Genomic DNA, 17704 nt, shown 5'->3' on the forward strand with positions numbered 1-17704 from the left:
TTTTCTTTATTATTATTATTATTATTATCATTATTATCTCTATCATTATTATCATTATTATTATTATCACTGTTATTATCACCATTATCATCATTATTATCATTATCATCATCATCATTACTATTATTAGCATTATAATAATGATAATCATGATAATGATTATTATAATTTATATCAGTATTACCATTATCATTATCATTTGTATTACCATTATTGTTAATAGAAACAGAAAGAGAAAGAAATGAAAGGAAGACAAAGAGAGAGAAAGAAAAAGAAAAGAAATAAGAGAAAGATATGACGAAAGAGGAGAAAACTGCATATGTTTCTAAGACCAGGTGTCTGTCGGTGTTGCCCTCTTTGTGGGTTTTGGTTTATTGACTGCTTATTGTTATTTTTGCTTTTTCTCTTCTTTTTTATCTCTCTCGTTCTCATTTCTTTTTCTCACTGTTCTCCTTTATCTCTCTCTCTCTCTCTCTCTCTCTCTCTCTCCATTTGTCATTCACTCTTTCTTTCTGTCCTCACTCTTTCTTTCTGTCCTCTCTCCTCCTCCCTCCATTTCTCTCCCCCCCCCCCCCCCTCCTTCCTCATTTATTTCTGTGTGTGTGTTGCTCAGAACTATTCCAGACTTCGTGCCGGGTGGAGGTATAGTGTTTTTCTGTAAATTTAGGGGTGAGGGTATATATATATATATATAGAGAGAGAGAGAGAGAGAGAGATAAGGACAGAGAGGGAGGGAGTGAAAGAGAGAGAGAGAGAGAGAGATAAAGACAGAGAGAGAGAGGGAGTGAGATAGAGATAGAGAGAGAGAGAGAGAGAGAGAGAGAGAGAGAGAGAGAGATAAAGACAGAGAGAGAGAGGGAGTGAGAGAGAGAGAGAGAGAGAGAGAGAGAGAGAGAGAGAGAGAGAGAGAGATAAAGACAAATAGAGAGGGATTGAGAGAGAGAGATAGAGAGAGAGAGAGAGAGAGAGAGAAGAGAGAGAGAGAGAGAGAGAGAGGAGAGAGAGAAGAGAGAAGAGAGAGAGAGAGAGAGAGAGAGAGAGAGAGAGAGATGGAGAGGGGGGGAATCAAAATCAAATAAAAATCTAACACTTTATTCCACATGATTACAATGGTTATTCCTTACATAATTACATCTGAATTTACACTTGACTGTTGGACAGGTGTTCTTTTAATTTCATTTTGAAATTACAGAAGCTGGAATGTCTCTAATTTTATCAGATAGCATGTTCCAGATTTTGGGTCCACTATTTGCCTTTGTCGTGCCCCAGTTTCCGTATTCTATCTCTTAACATAAAGATAATTTACCTGACGTGTTTGGACGACTGGTGTGTTTGCAAGGGCAGTATCCATTGTTAATGATTCCCACTAATGAGTTTGTGAATGAAGACACATGTATCATAATTGCATTTAGAATGAACTTTTCAGGTTTTTAATATGCGGGGTGATGTTATCACATTTAATAATATTACCTAATGCAACTCTAGAAGCAAAGTTTTGTAGTTTTGTACTTTATGCCTCTGGGTATAACTAGCTGAGCCCATTTGAACAATAGTTAATTATGCTTAGAGCTAGAGTTTGCACAACTGTGATTCTAGATTTAGTGGTGATTTGATTTAAGATATATCAATATGCCCATTACTTTCCTTTGTATGTTGTCAACGTATGTTTCAAATGTCTAAGTGCACTACTAGATTTTTCACTGAAGTGTTCGGTTTGATAGAGCAGCCTTCAAATTATATGGTTGTGTCACTGGAAATTTTAGCTGGTCTGCAGACTACCCGAATATGCATTGAGTTTTATGTAGATTAAGGCCATTGGTGCCAAAATACATTTTTACTTGTATAAGCGTATACTGGGTGTTTCTTATTAATATATTTAAGTTGTTTACTGAGTCACTGTGAAGAAACTATGAATCATTGGCTTACTGCATTTAAAAGCAGGTATGGGATATGGTTGATAAATTTATAAAACTTGTAAAAAAGATTGGGTCTAAAATAGATCCTTGTGGAACACGAATAGTGTTATGATTATATATTTTTATTTATTCTCTCCGATTAGGTCCTTGTACATTGATGACTGCTAAACCATGATTTAATAATTTGTTAAGGAGAATTTCATGGTTGACTCCAGGGTTGGGTTCAAGTGCAGGCGACTGTACTCAAGTCCAGGTCCAAGTATCTAGATACAAGTACAAGTCGTCACTTTGCTATGTATTTTATTCTAAGTCCAAGTACATGGCATTGTACTACAGTACAAAAACTTTCGAAAAGCACGAAAGTTAATCGTTTTCGTATATACACATTAGTGATTACACTGTTATAAAATGGGATTCGATTTAGAAATGTATATGGAAATTCTACCTTTATTTTAGCATATCACTTCTTCTATCACAGAATTGCAAAACAAGAACATATCCTTCATGAATAACTTGAATAAACAATATTTCCTATGCTGTAAATGCAAAAGACTATCTATACATTTCTCAGTAGTAGAATAAAATTTGATGCAAGAAAAATTAAGATATCAGTGCATTAAAAGTTGTCCCTTGTTCTATATGAAAAAAATTGTTTTATATCTAAAAATAGCAGATAAGTGCCACCGATTTTATGTTTTTCATGACAGTTATTGTGCAACTTTTTAATAAATTCTCTTTTTGGGACTTTTCCTATAGTGCAAATGTAATCTTAGAATTACTTCATGAAATATAGTTGGATTTGTTTGTGTCCTGTAAAATTCAGGCAAGGCAAGGAAAATTAATCGTTAACTTGAAATAAGAAATACACACAAGTGAGCTTCTTAGGGTGCATCATCATTGCATGAACATCACACTTCCTAAGTTTTGTCAGTATGACATATGTGAGGCTTAAACGCTTTTCCAGCAATGCTGAAAAGCCTTTCAACGGGAATAAGAGATGCAGGTACAGCCAAATATTTTTCAGCCATCTTAGATAAGGCACGCAGAGTATATCTGTGTTCTTTCCAAAATACCAACACATCAGTGTCATCAGCCTGGCAAGGCTGGCTCAGATAAGAATTGATTGACTGCACTTTTTCACTTGTCAATGTTGACTCCTCTGTATTAAGGGCCTCAAATTTCTTGTTTTGCAAGGGAAAGGCTCTGAACTCTCCTCCGGCGCAGACTCCTTCGATTCTTGTATATCTTCATTAGGATTTTGTTTAGCTTCTTTGGGTTGTGCTGCTTTTGCTGACTCTTTTTTCTTCATCTTTACACCAATCGAGCTTACACCGTGGGTCTAGAATTGTTGGCAGCACATGAACTCTTCTTTCCTTTCCTTCTTTTCCTAGTGCATCTGACGTTTCTCTACAGATTTCTTAAGCCCTGTCACCAACGTGTTGTTATACGTGGATTGCCATATGGTTTAGATGAAATTTGAGGCCCTTAATGTAAGGTATGACCAGACTTACAGAAAGGGGGTTTGCTTCTCTGCACAATCTGTGGCCTCCTCAAATGGCTCAAATATTTATAGCATGTCTTTAAGTACATTACGATCATACACACAGTGTTGGTACGCCATCGGTGATGCTTTATTTTTGTTCAGGAATACTCAATGCTGATCTAATATTTTCACTTGAGAATTCCATCGTGTAGCACAATCAAAATCCATTTTTTTCTCACATTCCAAAACATCGGCGGCAATTATAGATTTGTGTAAAAAAGACATTGAAGCTTGAAGCTTTACTGAGTGCCAAGTTTAGTTGCCCTGCTTCTCGACCATCCTTTACCACAAGATGCAGAGTGTGGGCGAAGCATGAACTGTGCTCAGTTGGCAGAACTACATATATATAATTGTTCTCGACCATCGACTTGAAAATTGGTGTTACTATACCATGTTTCCAAAGCGACGGAAAAACACCGGTGGCGAGAGAGCCGTTAATAATGGGCAAATGCGGGTAGACTATATCTAATAAAGCGCAAAGCAATATCGTCTGATCCTACATCATTTGTTTCGCCAAGTTGTTTTATCACTAGGAAGGCAGTTTCTACGTCCTCTGGTCTGAACACATTAGTTGTGCACCGTTCTGTATTGTGCTTTGTGCTTTGTGTAGAATTTATGTTATTACCTGTGTGGTGCTTGTTGTTCAGCACAACAATCTTCCATGTTTATCTCTTTATGACGTCAGAGAGAGAGAGAGAGAGAACATCTGTCATTGGCTCTCTCTCCCTGTCCCTCTCTCCTCTCCCTTTCTCTCTCCCTGTCCCTCTCTCCTCTCCCTTTTTATCTCTTTTCTCTTTTCTCTCTTCTCTCTTTTCTCTTTTCTCTTTCCTCTTTCCTCTTTCCTCTCTTCTCTTTCCTCTTTTCTCTCTTCTCTTTTCTCTTTTCTCTCTCTTCTTACTCTTTTCTTTTTCCTATTTTCTCTTTTCTCTTTTCTCTCACTTCTTTCCTCCTTTCTCTTTCCTCTTTACTCTTTTCTCTTTTCTCTTTCATCTCTTCTCTTTTTTCTTTTCCCTTTCTCTCTTTTCTCTCTCCTCCTTTCTCTGGGGAAAGCGAGAGAGAGACAAAGGCAGACAAACAGGCAGGTAGACAGACGAAATGGTAGATAGGTAAACAGATAGACAGACAGACTGGAGTTGGGGTAGGGTATTGTTTGTATAACTAGTCGGTACTACATTTGTTGGAGGGAAGGGCTATCAGTAGGTCAGTGTACGAATAAGGTTGTGTGTTTCGGATACGATTGTCGAAACTAGGGGATCAAACGTAGACAACGCAGAATGCTGAACAAGGGCCTCGTGCAGAACCCTGTACGTGGCTTTTCTGATTAGATAATGTACACAAGTGTTCTTTCATCCCCCCCCCCCCCCCCCCAACTCTTGCTTGTTATTGTCGTTGATTTATAGCACATTTATTTGTTTTAACCTTTAACCATTCTGGGAATACACAAACGTCGTTTATGAACCCAAAAACTTCCTTACCTGGGAGCTTATATTTTGAATATGCGTTTAATGACCTTAGATGTTGACGCGGCAGAAATATTCCAGTAAATAAATAATTAGACAGTTCATGATGGCTGCCATTCACCTGTCATTAGCAGGAAATCTACTTATGGGTCGAAAACATTACCAAGAGACGTGCATTGCCCTTCAGAGCTTTCCTAAAACAGCTGTGAGATTAATTTACTCCGATCGTTCATTTTATTTCTACTGTCCGAATTAGACGGCTTGACTGATACCTGACTGACAGTGTCATATTCGTTCCTGTTCCGTTTATTTCGGGGAGGACTTGATATGTTTACGTAAGCAGTCATGATTGATAAATTACATATGAAGCTTTGTGGATGTTTGCTTATATGTATTCAAGGCGAGAATACATATAGAAAACTCGAAACGTTTACCAATCCCTAGAACAGACGCATATTTTGAACATGGTCGACAGAGGTCGGAGAGACTGCACAACAATGATACTAAAGAGGACAATATTTTAGATACTAGTGACTTATAAGAAGAAGAAGAATATATCACAAGACGTATGAACGGAGAAGAAGTTAATAATAATAATGGTAATAAGAGTAATAACGATAATAATGAGAGTAATAGTAATAATGATACTTTATGGAAGTATTATCATTATTGTTATTATCATTACTACTACTACTATTATAACTGCTATTATTATTATCAGCATCAATATCATTAGTGTTATTATTGTTATTGCTATTTTATTATTATTATTATTTTTGTTTTTTGTCATTATTATTGTTATTGTTATTGTTTTGTTATTATTATCATCATCATTATTTTTTATCTTTATTATCATTATTATTGTTATTAATGTTATGATTATTATTATCATTATCATCATTATTTTCATTATTATTATCATCAGTACCATTGCCATTACCATTATTATTATTACTCTTTAATGATAGATAATGATGATAAATATAAACATTTTCATTATGATGCTTCTTCTCCTTATTCTTATTCGTCTTCTTATTACTATTTTCATTATCATTATTATTATCACCATCATCATTATTATTATATTATTATTATTATTACTATTATTTTTATTATAACTATGTTGTTTTGTTGTTGTAACGATTATAATTATCATTATTCTTGTTATTTTTTATTGTTGCATTTATCATTATTGTTATTATTATTATCATTATCATTATCTTTATTATCATGATTATTTGTTAAAGTAAGTTTTGACAAAGAGTATACATTAAGGGCTGTGGTGAATATATGACTATATAATGGATGGATAAGCACACAGTATATTATATCATATCACACACACACACACACACACACACACACACACACACACACACACACACACACACACACACACACACACACCTGGAGTCCTGGAGGTTGAGCGATGCTACATACCGTGCCCTGCAGCCAGCTACACTGCTCTTTGGTCCTCTATTCTGGTTAGACGGGTGGCTCGATCAAGGCCCGTTCAAGTTAATCGACTGGTCAAATATGGCTAGAGTCAAGTAGGCACTTTCTGGTCAGTATAAGGATAAGTCCGATATTAGTCCTTAGTCCTTACCCGCCGTGGTGCCAAGTCACAGCAGTAACCTCCAGGCGACATTGCACTTCTTACCGCTGGGCCTGGGTGGACCGGAGCGCCACCCATCGGATGGTAGGCGGCACGTACCACTGTACTTAGCCCGGGGACTGGTCAGCATCGTAACGGCCCGCGAGTAGGGCTTTCCATCGACTGTGGTTTTGACTATGCAGTATTTCCTTTACCCTAGGTCTGGCTGGTGGGTAGATTTTGAGCCCCACTATAGCTTCCTCGATGGATCCATAGCGAGGGGGGCGTGGCGAAATTGAATAACGCATTTGTGGTTTACATTACAGGTTCATTCTGACGACCTACGCATTCTCTGGGTATCGCACGGTGACGTACTAAGCTCTTTAGCTAATTTGCATGGCACTCATGGGCAGTTAATTCTCGCCACTTCCGAATGGATTTGAGAGGGATGAGTGAGCAACAAGGAGTGCCGCTGGGATGAATGCAAGAATGAATTATATTCAAGAATCACTGTATGGTTAGGAGGTTGAAGAATGATTCATGTGTTCTAGATGCTGTAACGATCATCATCAATGAATTGTACATGTCAGAAAGAAGTATTCCAAAAAGCTAGCAGGCGTAGTGCGTTCACTAAAGTGCTTAAGGGCTTTGAGAACGACACCCTAGTGATAAGGACCTTAATCCATTCACTTAGAGTGGCGACATTGCTGATGAGATGGAAAACTGAAGTGCAAAGATCCACACTCCTGAGGCCTAGCGTCTGAAGATAGCTGGTAACCTCATAACGAAAATATTTGCATCAAGCTAGTTAAATCCATAAAGCTTCCTCCGGGACTGGTCAAGGGGACTGGCAGACCCACATTTGGAACTTGTGAACAGAAATAGCCAATTCATGTCTTTCTGAGGCTGATGTGCAGAACCTCCATACATAGCCAATTTTGCACAAGGAGTGGACTCTGCAGCTTTCAGAAGAGTTTCCCAATATGGTAAGTTGAGTAGAGTGTCAGGGTAGTCAATAACATCTTATGTGGAACTTAAACGTGTTGGGTGAAGGTGTCGTAATTCTGGATTCGTAGGCGTTAAATGGCCAGCCAAAAGTTACTCATACGCATTGTTCTTGGAGATACGCTGGCTTCTCATGGTCGATGCTGACAGTGTCATCTCCTCACGGACGCCAGATGGTGATAGCTTTACCGTCCCGCTTGACGACAGGAAAAGGTCTCTCATAGGGCAGGCAATCCTGAAGGTCTAGTAGGAGCAGAGTAGATGTGGGCCATGCAATTGCTCCTGGGTCCTGGCCTCCGGAACTAACTAGGAAGTCAGTAGGGAGGGTTATGGTGGTTCCATAAACCATCTCAGCTGCGGTGGACTGAAGGTACTGTTTGAAAGAGGTCCACATGTGTAGGAGAACGGAGAACCATGATTGGCCGTGATGGTGATGGTGATATCCTGGACAGGTATGGTCTCAGGCCACCTGGTAAACTAGTCAATTATTATCAGGACGTAGCTGTAACCCTGATCGGCTGGGAGAGGCCGACCACATCGAGGTGAACATGTTCAAAGCGGTCGTCTAGTACCTGCAGGAGAGACTTAGTGTGCCAGTGAACTTTACTGCACTGGCATTTGATGTAGGTGTAGGTCCACTAGGCCATACTTCTTTACTGCAGATGAGGTCCTAAGTTGCAAGGATTCCCAGATGAGCATGCTAAGCGATGGCGGAATATAAGGACAAGTTACCCTTGCAAAGTGTTGCAGAGGATAGTGTTCTGAGAGACATGAAGCTGCATCTGCTCTAACTGAAGAAAGATATTTCTTTTGTTGAGCACGGAGGGAGAAGTGTCCTGTTGCTGCTCCCTGCAAACTAGATGGTAGTCAATAGGGCTGTTGCTGGCACTTACCGTGGCTTTCTATATTCTGGATAGGGCATCCATGGCCTAGTTGTTGGTACCTCGGATGTGCCATACATCAGAGTGGTGACTTGGGCCCTAGAATCCAGGTGCCTTTCTTCACCTGGGGACTGACGACAGCTCCTGTTGTGCAGGGCGAAAGTGAAGGGCTTATGGTCCATCAAGATGTAGAAGTCTCTCCCCTCGACGTATGCCCAGAAGTGATTGATGGCAGTTTAGACCGTAAGGAGCTCCTTGCCAAAGGCGCGGTACCGATTTTGCTGCGGTCTGAGTGTTGGCGAAAAGAAAGCCAGGGGCTGCCAACCCTTACCTGGATCTTGCTGCAGAACGGCTCCCATGGCGGTGTCTGAGGCGTCTATGGCTATATTGAGCCTCGCCCCTTGCTGTGGGTGGTTGAGGACGGTTGCCGAGGCTAAGGCATCTTTGCTGGCCTCAAAAGTTTCACTCACCTCAGGGGCCCAGGTAATATCTCTGCCGCGACCTAACCGGAATGGAGTGAGAAGGCGCTGTAGGGGAGGCAGTAGAGATGCACGCCTGGGAATGAGCCTCCTGAAGAAATTTATCATACCAAGGTACTTCCAAAGGTATCTCTCTGTTATTGGTCTAGGGAACTGTCTGAAGCTATAATTCTATAGTTTTTTATCTGAACCGGGATGATACCATCAGAGGTAATGGTGTGTCCTAGAAAAGTTAGAGAGGTGACTCTGAAAAGACTCTTAACAGGGTTGATGACGATTCCAGCTTTCAGCAGGTGGTTGAACAGGGCTTTGAGAATTGGCTGCTGTACATTAGCGACCAGGAATATCTATGTCAGCTTTAGGTGGGGGGCACCATTGCTCCTGGTGGAGCAATGGGGTACAAAATCTAGAATGAAAGAAGCAGTAGCTACCTGGAGGCCTGGGTGATGCAGGACTGCGGTGGCGGAACCTTGGACCCGATGGAGGGTCACAGCCTGAGAGCCATCAAACAGCAGTTGTGAGTTCGGTGACCTGTGTCAAGAGGGACTCCAGGACAGAGGACACAATTGAAACTTGTGCGATAGTCTAAATAGCCAGGATTCCATCGGCTTTCGAGGCTAGTTGTTTGTTGGGGAGCTCTGATGCTAGTAGGAACCGCTGACGGCAGGCACTGGAGGAACATCGAGCGCAGGATATCGGGAGGCAGGTGTGTGTTGGCACAAGCTAGAGTGCATTGGATGTGTCAGGGTAGTTCCGAGGGAGTACAGCCTTAAGTTGAATGCAACACGTGTTGTGGTGAAGGCTCCGCTCGCTGCAGGATCGCGTCCTTGAGGAGTTGGTATGTGTTGTATTCGGAGTTGTTGATAAGATCGTTGATGGAGAGTAGTTCAGAGAGATGAAAGATTTCTCACCAGCATTCGATATTTCGTGATTGGTGAGGTGACATGGCATAGGAGGAACTCCTGTTCCACCTGCAGAAACCATTCCAGAAGGCAGGCAATGGTGCAGGTAGGGAGTGGTTCCAAGGAGGCTGACAGACTCATGGCTAAACTGGACTAATATCTCCGAGGTTCACCAGTGTGGTTATCAGTATACACACACTAAGTTAAATTCAATCTTTATTTGAGGAGCTTAAACAAGGTGTTCTGTAGTTAGTGTCTAACCGATAAGTTAGTTGTAATTCTGGATTCTGTGGCTTAAATGGGCCAGCCGTGATATATACTCTCAGGTCAGGTCACCAGGAAGTGACGATATCTCACTTACTCCCAAAAGTTCCTGTTGGACCTGTTCAAAAGGATCTTTAGGGAGGACAGTGACATTTACATGGAAAGAAGCTATAATCATTCCTATCCCTAAAGCTTGCAAGGATGCTTCCATACCAGGGAATAATAGACCAATTTCTCTTGCCAGCTGCATCTGCAAGCTGGAGAAAATGGTAAACCTCAGGTTGATATGGCTGCTAGAAATGGAAAACGTGCTGACATCATATCAATATGGGTTTAGAAAATTGAGATCGACCACAGATGCACTTGTGAAGATAGAGACTCATATACAGAATTCCTTCACACAACGATGTCATATGTTAGCAGTCTTCTTTGACCTCGAAAAGGCTTACAATGTTACTTGGAAACATGGCATATTCATTAAGCTGTATGACATTGCTTTAACCCAACCACCACAGATTTATGTTCTGTTGAGGCTTACATGGGTGCCTCACATCAAACAGTTAAAGGTGAAAGCTAAATAATGCGTTTTTTTCACTCCTGTCTTGGGGCGCAGACCGACTTCTTATTCATAGCAAACTTGACTATGGATATGAGGCTTATTCATCTGCAACTCCCACTGTTCTCCGGAGTCAGTTCATAATAAAGCTCTCAGAATCTGTATAGGGGGCTTTCAGGTCTTCACCTGTGGAGCCCCTGTGTGCTGAGAGTGGAGAACCACCTCTTTCATTAAACCGGGAATACATAAACCTGATTTACTACATGAGAATCGAAGGATTCCGGGATCTACATCCAGATTGGTTTTCAATTCCCTTGAGGATAACCAATCCTATGGTAGGCAGAATGAGGAATCTTTTGGAAGATCTCAATTTAAATCTCACTAAGGCTCTGGCTGTTGAAACTCCCCAATTCCCTCCTTGAACCAATCAAGTCGAGGTGGATTTGGTCGGAATAGGGGATAGATCCAAAGCAGAAAGTTAGGGAGAGATTTTTTTAACACACATATATACAGATGGTTCGAAATCTGAACATGGCGTGGGCTTTGCAGCAGTGAGCAGAAGGAAGGCTGTAGTTTTTTTCCAACAGCCTCGATCTTCACTGCAGAGTTACATACCATCCTTGCAGCTGTCTTCACGATAAATGGAGGGAACAATGGAGGCATACCTCTAGAAACAAACTATGAGAGATTATAGATGACCTTCGCAGTTGGGTGACCAGAATCCATCCCAACCAACAAGTATTAGCTTTATTAACAAGACTAAGGATTGGGCACACAAGACTGACTCGTGAGCTGATAATGGCTAAAAGTGAAGCACTTTCTGAGGGATGCTTGTCCTTAACAGTCGTACATATTTATTAGACATTTATTGATATAAAAAAATGTTTATAAATATAAGACATTTATTGATAGATTTCTATCATTTTAAATATTTTAACATTTCAATCCAACATCATTCAATCAATGTTTATTGCTCTCAAAGTCATGAAATGTTAAAATTTTATATGTACACCCTTTATATTGGCCATATACAAAATCGAAGAAATATAGGACACTTTGTATTTGAGAGAAAAATGTCCAATTATATTCAATGATTCAATGAAAACGAACGTTTTTATCGTTTGGTTTGCAAGCTTATTCCTTTTTGCAGACTATTTCGTTAGATACATTAGAATATCGACATGATTCCTTTATTTTCTTTTTAGGATTCTAGGATTGACTTTTATAGGCGTCTTCTAAATAACAGTAACGATAAAGATGATAATAATGATAACGGTAGGGCGCCTTATGTCTTGTTTATTTACTTGAGTGTTTGTACATCACGTAAACTAATTCATTAGTATTCAGTGCGACAGCCTACAATTCCCTCTGCGCCATTTCCATACCTTATGTAAAAAATTAAGAGCTACTTTATGAGCGGTTTTACCATCTTTAAGTATTTCTGTTATTGTACTGCCTGTTATCCTACATTATCATTCTTACCATAATTTGTATAACCACTTACTTCTCTTGCATCATTTTTCACCAACTTAATAAATCAATCTTTCTGTTTCATCCTCTTTTTCTTTTCTTCTTTCTCAGTGGTAGACATATTTGTAATTACTGTTAAAACATCACGTAACTCATTTTTTTATTAAATTAATATAATTTTAATTTGTTAAGGTCTCCGGGTTTTCCTCGCTTCCTGACTCGAAATATTTCTACCATGAGGTAAGAAAACTGATTTTTAAAATTAGGTTTGCTTAATGTGAGTATTTATAAGATGAATCAAACATTCCTTTTCAACTATCTTGAGCTCCTATTCCTTAGTAGTATCCACCATACTCCATTCAATCTTAGGGAAGGAAAAACTGGCAGTTCTCTCTCGATTCTGGAGTACTCTTTTGAAAGTCACTTTTGAGAAGAAAAAAAAAAGTAAATTATTGGAAAGCAATGCGAATAATGTATGTGAGTTTTGAAAATATCAAACATATATTAAATATTAGATTATAGAATAAAAGAGAGAGACAGACGTTAGATCAAAGTGCTCTAGAGTCCGTGTAAGTTTGTTAGCTTGTCCTTAATCGACATTGGGTGTACTATAGATGATATTTATTATGTACTTAATTTAGTTTTTGTTTTTCTCAGACCCAGATGGAAGTTTCTGTCACTGATGTTTCTCGCTGTTGTGGTTTGTCTAAACTTTGTCGCCATCCATACACCGAAGACTCAACTTTTTATAAAAAGGTTAGCTTTACATCACATCTACGAGGGAGAGAGAGAGAATTTTCGCAAACCTGAAACCTGAACTAGCTGGCAACATACGTCCTTTTCTTTCACCATGTTGCTTATCCAGATGTTTGTCTCTGATACAAAATGCACATAGGATAGGATATACAGTATGTGAGCGTGTGCTTATGTGTGTAGGTATCTAGGTAGTTTTGAGATACACATTGATTTATGTAGATGTGGACATGTAGCTCTGTAGCCACTTTAGGTATATGATCCAGAATGAGCCGCACTAAACCTACTGTTCTACAGTTATTTGTCATGTGGATTAGTCGGTGTAGAACTGTTTATTGTAGATCATATGCCTGAAAGGGAGAGGTTCGAGTCCTTGGGAGAGGGGTTACTTATTTGTTGCAATGAATCATCACATTATTCATCTTATATATAATTGTTTTTCCTTCAAGAATGAATCAGTCACCATCCACTGAACCTGTTAGGAACTTAGAAGGCCCATGGAAGCCTTGCATCCGTCAGAATTCAGTGTACTTCCTCAAGGTCCCGAAGTGCGCGTCCACGACTAGCTTACAGATCTTCGTTGCGTGAGTAAATGTTACAAACAAATAGATAAAGACAGTGAGAGATACATGGGAGGAGAATGCAAAGATGCATGAGAAGAGAAGAGAGAGAAGTGTGAGAGAGATAGATGGAAAGTGTCGGTGGGAGAAATACAGGAAGTGAAAGAAAAATAGCAAGGGGCAAGGGAAAAAAATCAAAACCTCTAAAAAAGGCCCTTACTGATACACTTATAAGCTTTGTCACATAGTCAGCACTTCTTATGGATGGCAACCTCATAAAAAATATATGTATTAGCAAATCCTTTTAGGGTATTTATCAACCTGGGTGAATACATTCCAATCAGATATGGAGTCAAACACGGCCTGACCTTCGCTCTGCCCGCCAGCATTGCAATGATACCTATATCCCCAAAGATTTTGCCGCCAGAGTACCATGGGTCCCCCGACGGTCGCTACAACATGGTAGTGTCCCACACAGAGTTCAGTAAAACAGGAGCACAGCAGGTGAGTCCCTTACCTCATAACTTTAATTTATGGTTTAAAAGTCTGCTGATTACCGCGCTATAGATGTGATAACTTGGCGTTTTTTTTGGGTGATTAATGATCAAACCTACATTTTCAGCCTCAGACCTTAAGCGTATATTTGCAGGTGCTGAAAGAATCGGCCAAATATGTCGCAATTGTACGGGAACCAGCAGCCCGCTTTGAGTCTATGTGGTATTTCACACAATATGATAAGGTCAGCAAGCAGACAATTACCAAGTACCATAGCCACGGTATATTTCCATCTATGCACCTTATATAACTCATGGAATGAGAAGCTAATTTTAAGAATTTGCTCTTTCTCACAGAGACTGGGCATCACTCTTAGTGCTTTCATCAACGCATCACAGCGTACATCAAAGCAAAATGATACATTGAACATGATTGCGAATTATTTTGGAGTCAAAGATCCCCGAGATGACGTACCAGAAGGTGAAGTACTTAGCAAGGCGAAATGGCTGAATGAGAGCTTCGACCTGGTGATGGTTGCTGAGAGGTTCGACGAGTCGCTGGTCCTTCTGAAGCACCTCATGTGCTGGGACACCGAGGACGTCGCTTACGTTCAGGCCAGGGTTCGGAGGCCCACTTACAGGGCCGCGCTCTCGGAGGCGCAGAAGGACAGGCTTCGGCAGCTGAACAGGCAGGATGTTCTTCTGTACAAGTTCTTCAGGGGAATCTTCGAGGAGAAAGTCAAGGCCTTCGGCGAGGAAAGGATGCAGAGGGAAGTCGAGGAAATTCGCCAAGCGAACGCTCGATTCATCGACAACTGTGGAGCTAAACTCACTGGGTCAAGGAGGACTGAGAAGACGTGGAAAGTAACGAACAACTCAAGTATCTGTAGAATGATTACACTGGATGGAGCTTCTATCCAAGAGCAACTGAAGAAAAGGCAAAAGAAATGGGTATCGAGCAACTTGACTTACGACCTATCAACGTGGACCTTTACCCAAGTGAACCATGGAGATTGGAAAATTTAAATACATGGAAAAGAGGAGATAAGAAACTAAACAACAAGAAAGCTTTCCCACATTTGATTTTGTTACCCTTATCATTCCCTTGCATCATTTCATATAAATTATAATTTGATTTTGTTCCCCTTTTCCTCTCTATATTTCATCATTTGCACGAAACTGACGTTAAAGATCAGCTGTCCAAGCCTCGCATTATTAAATAAATGTAAGGTGTGCAGGTGTATTCAATTAATTGCCTAAATTATGATATGAACTTTAATATTTATAGAAATAGTAAATATAACAGACTGAATTGTCTGGTTTAGATAATAAAATTTAAAGGATCATAATCCAAAATTAATAAAAATAATCAAAGCAAGAGAAAATGTACGGATGAATCAATGTCAATCCAACAAATAAATGTGTATAAGAACAAAAAAAATAAATAATAATAATAATAAATAAATTACTTGAAAAAAATGAGATTGTAGGTGTGTCTGAAGTTTTTACGAAGCATTCAGATAATTCAGTCATGGATGCACTTCTATAATGGAACAGGGGAAAAAAAAACTCTGAGATGGGCAGGTCTAGTTTTATTGAAGGAAACTTAGCCTTTCTTTTCTTTTCTTTTCTTTTTGGATTTCTTTTTGTATTTCCGTGTAAAAAAATCAAATTCCTTTCTTCCTAAGAGTTGAACAGATATGGCCTGACTGTTGTCTTTGTAATTTTTCTGTATTAATATCAGTCCCAACTTCAACTGAAAAACTATAACTGAAGTTACAACAGGCGGGACAAATGTAAATTTGAAGTTGAAAAGTTGGATGTCGTCTCACCTTTTTTGACTAATGAAGACTAGACAATGGTAAGGATGTTTCAATTTTACATTATTTGTGTGTGTGTGTGTGTGTGTGTGTGTGTGTGTGTGTGTGTGTGTGTGTGTGTGTGTGTGTGTGTGTGTGTGTGTGTGTGTGTGTGGAACCCCCCCTTCAGAGTTTTATGAGACAGCAAGCAAAAAACAAGAAAAGTGGAGTGAAAGTAATCCCGTATCCATTAGTCACTTATGAAAAGCAGATAATTTCTTGACTTGAGCATCACATAACCCATTCGAGCACTTCCTAAATCCTGCTCCAGGATTTTCGTTTCCACACTCCACATGGACACCAGACACCCCAACAATTTTCATCACCTATTTCATAACCGTTAATATCTCTGTAGCAGGCTTGGTTTTCGTTGTTCAAAAACTGATGATGTGGCTGACTGTATTTCCGTGACACATCACAATCACCATCACTGTAAGAACTGAAGTATACAGAGCAATGAGCAACTGCCATAAATGCACATGCTATAACAAGATACAGTTGCGGTATTATATTTCAGTACACATCCCTGCTGGGTCCCACTTCTGTACATCTGGCAACCACCTCGATGTAAACATAGCGTAAATAGTATTGTTATGTATGAGGCGAAAACTCTAGGTTGTTTGTTACAAAGAACGTGCTTGGTAGAATATAAATAGCCAGTAAGTGTATTAATATATATATTTTACAAAACGTGCAGTATTAATCATCGTTGACTTTGTATAGAACGTTTTCAAATGCGACTTCTCGGAATTATTTTCGAAATGGCAACACTTGTGGAGGTAAGGCGGCATTCCGCCTTTATTTGAACAGAACAATTAACAATGATATTTGCATATTTCTTGAATATAGAAAATGCCTCATACTTCAAACCTCTATGTATGGCAGCTAAATCAAATAGAAATTTGCAAATTCGCTGAGAAGTTAGCAAGTGCTTCTCGAAGCTGCACCATCTTGTAGCAGCTGATCGAACTAATGAAGTGAGATTTTCTTTTCACCGAAACAAAACTCTTTTTCAATAAAAAGAAAACATACTACGTTATATTCTCTATTATAGAACATTACATGAACGCAAAACCGCAGTATGGGTATGGAGAATATAAAGACGCTTTATCAATGAGTGTGTGCATCGTATGTGTGTGCGTGTGCGTGCGTGCGTGCGTGCGCGTGCCCAAGTGTGTGTGTGTGTGTGTGTGTCTGTGTGTGTGTACGCGCGTGTGTATGTGTGAGCCTGCCTGCGCGCGCGTGTGTGCGAATGCGTGCGTGCACAAGTATATACTTGATGAGTTACAAAAATATATATCATATGTATCCTATGTAATATTACATATATTATATTGCCTCTTTGCATGGTATATTAGCCGTTGTATCTCATTCTCTAAATTTATCTGTCACATTCGTATATATCATTCTCTTGTTTGTCAGTTCATGTCTATAAACTGTATATACATAGACATGTATGTGTGTATATATATGTGTGTGTATATATATATATATATATATATATATATCATATTTAAACATAACAAAGTTAAGGTTTTTATACATTCCCTTTATAAGTTTATGGAATGATTATTTTCATCCATACGAAATGCAGTAACCTGAACGCTTGTTTATTAACCCTAAACTACTAAATTGGGAACATAATTACTAAACCCAGAACTACTAAATTGGCTTCTACCAATTGGATAATTTAAAGACTTCTGTAGAGGGGACAGAGAGCACGCCCTCCACTAACGCAGCCATGAATTCCGAAAAGACACATAGCGCCTTTCCACGCCCTCCCTCGAGGATCTGGGTTTCCAGCAGCGTTGTAACCGCGACGCTCAGGCGGCTTCGAGTTCCATGCTCTTCCTGGAGGAGATCGCGGTCCTGGAGCAGAACCTCGAGGCGATGGACATGTCCTTCCCCGCCGTAGAGGAGCCCGAAATGAGGCCAGTGCCACACGCGGAGAACCCGCTTCTCCCGCAG

General features: G+C 39.7%; 1 protein-coding gene across 1 annotated transcript; it reads left to right on the top strand.

The window, feature by feature from the left end:
* The first annotated feature begins 13273 nt into the window (after positions 1–13273).
* LOC125039972 (galactose-3-O-sulfotransferase 3-like) lies at positions 13274–14903 on the top strand. Its single transcript, XM_047634377.1, has 4 exons — positions 13274–13407; positions 13728–13887; positions 14033–14122; positions 14235–14903. The coding sequence occupies exons 1-4, from the start codon at positions 13274–13276 to the stop codon at positions 14901–14903; spliced, it is 1053 nt and encodes a 350-aa protein (XP_047490333.1).
* The last annotated feature ends 2801 nt before the right edge of the window (positions 14904–17704 follow it).

Source organism: Penaeus chinensis, chromosome 28, assembly GCF_019202785.1.
Source record: "Penaeus chinensis breed Huanghai No. 1 chromosome 28, ASM1920278v2, whole genome shotgun sequence".
Taxonomy (NCBI): Eukaryota; Metazoa; Arthropoda; class Malacostraca; order Decapoda; family Penaeidae; genus Penaeus; species Penaeus chinensis.

What these genes read in the sequence shown, in the direction of transcription:
- LOC125039972 (XM_047634377.1), top strand. Translation starts at nt 13,274, where the DNA reads ATGAATCAGTCACCATCCACTGAACCTGTTAGGAACTTAGAAGGCCCA. An exon ending in AGCTTACAGATCTTCGTTGC is followed by an intron (nt 13,408 to 13,727) that starts GTGAGTAAATGT and finishes CATTCCAATCAG; the next exon opens with ATATGGAGTCAAACACGGCC. An exon ending in GTAAAACAGGAGCACAGCAG is followed by an intron (nt 13,888 to 14,032) that starts GTGAGTCCCTTA and finishes GTATATTTGCAG; the next exon opens with GTGCTGAAAGAATCGGCCAA.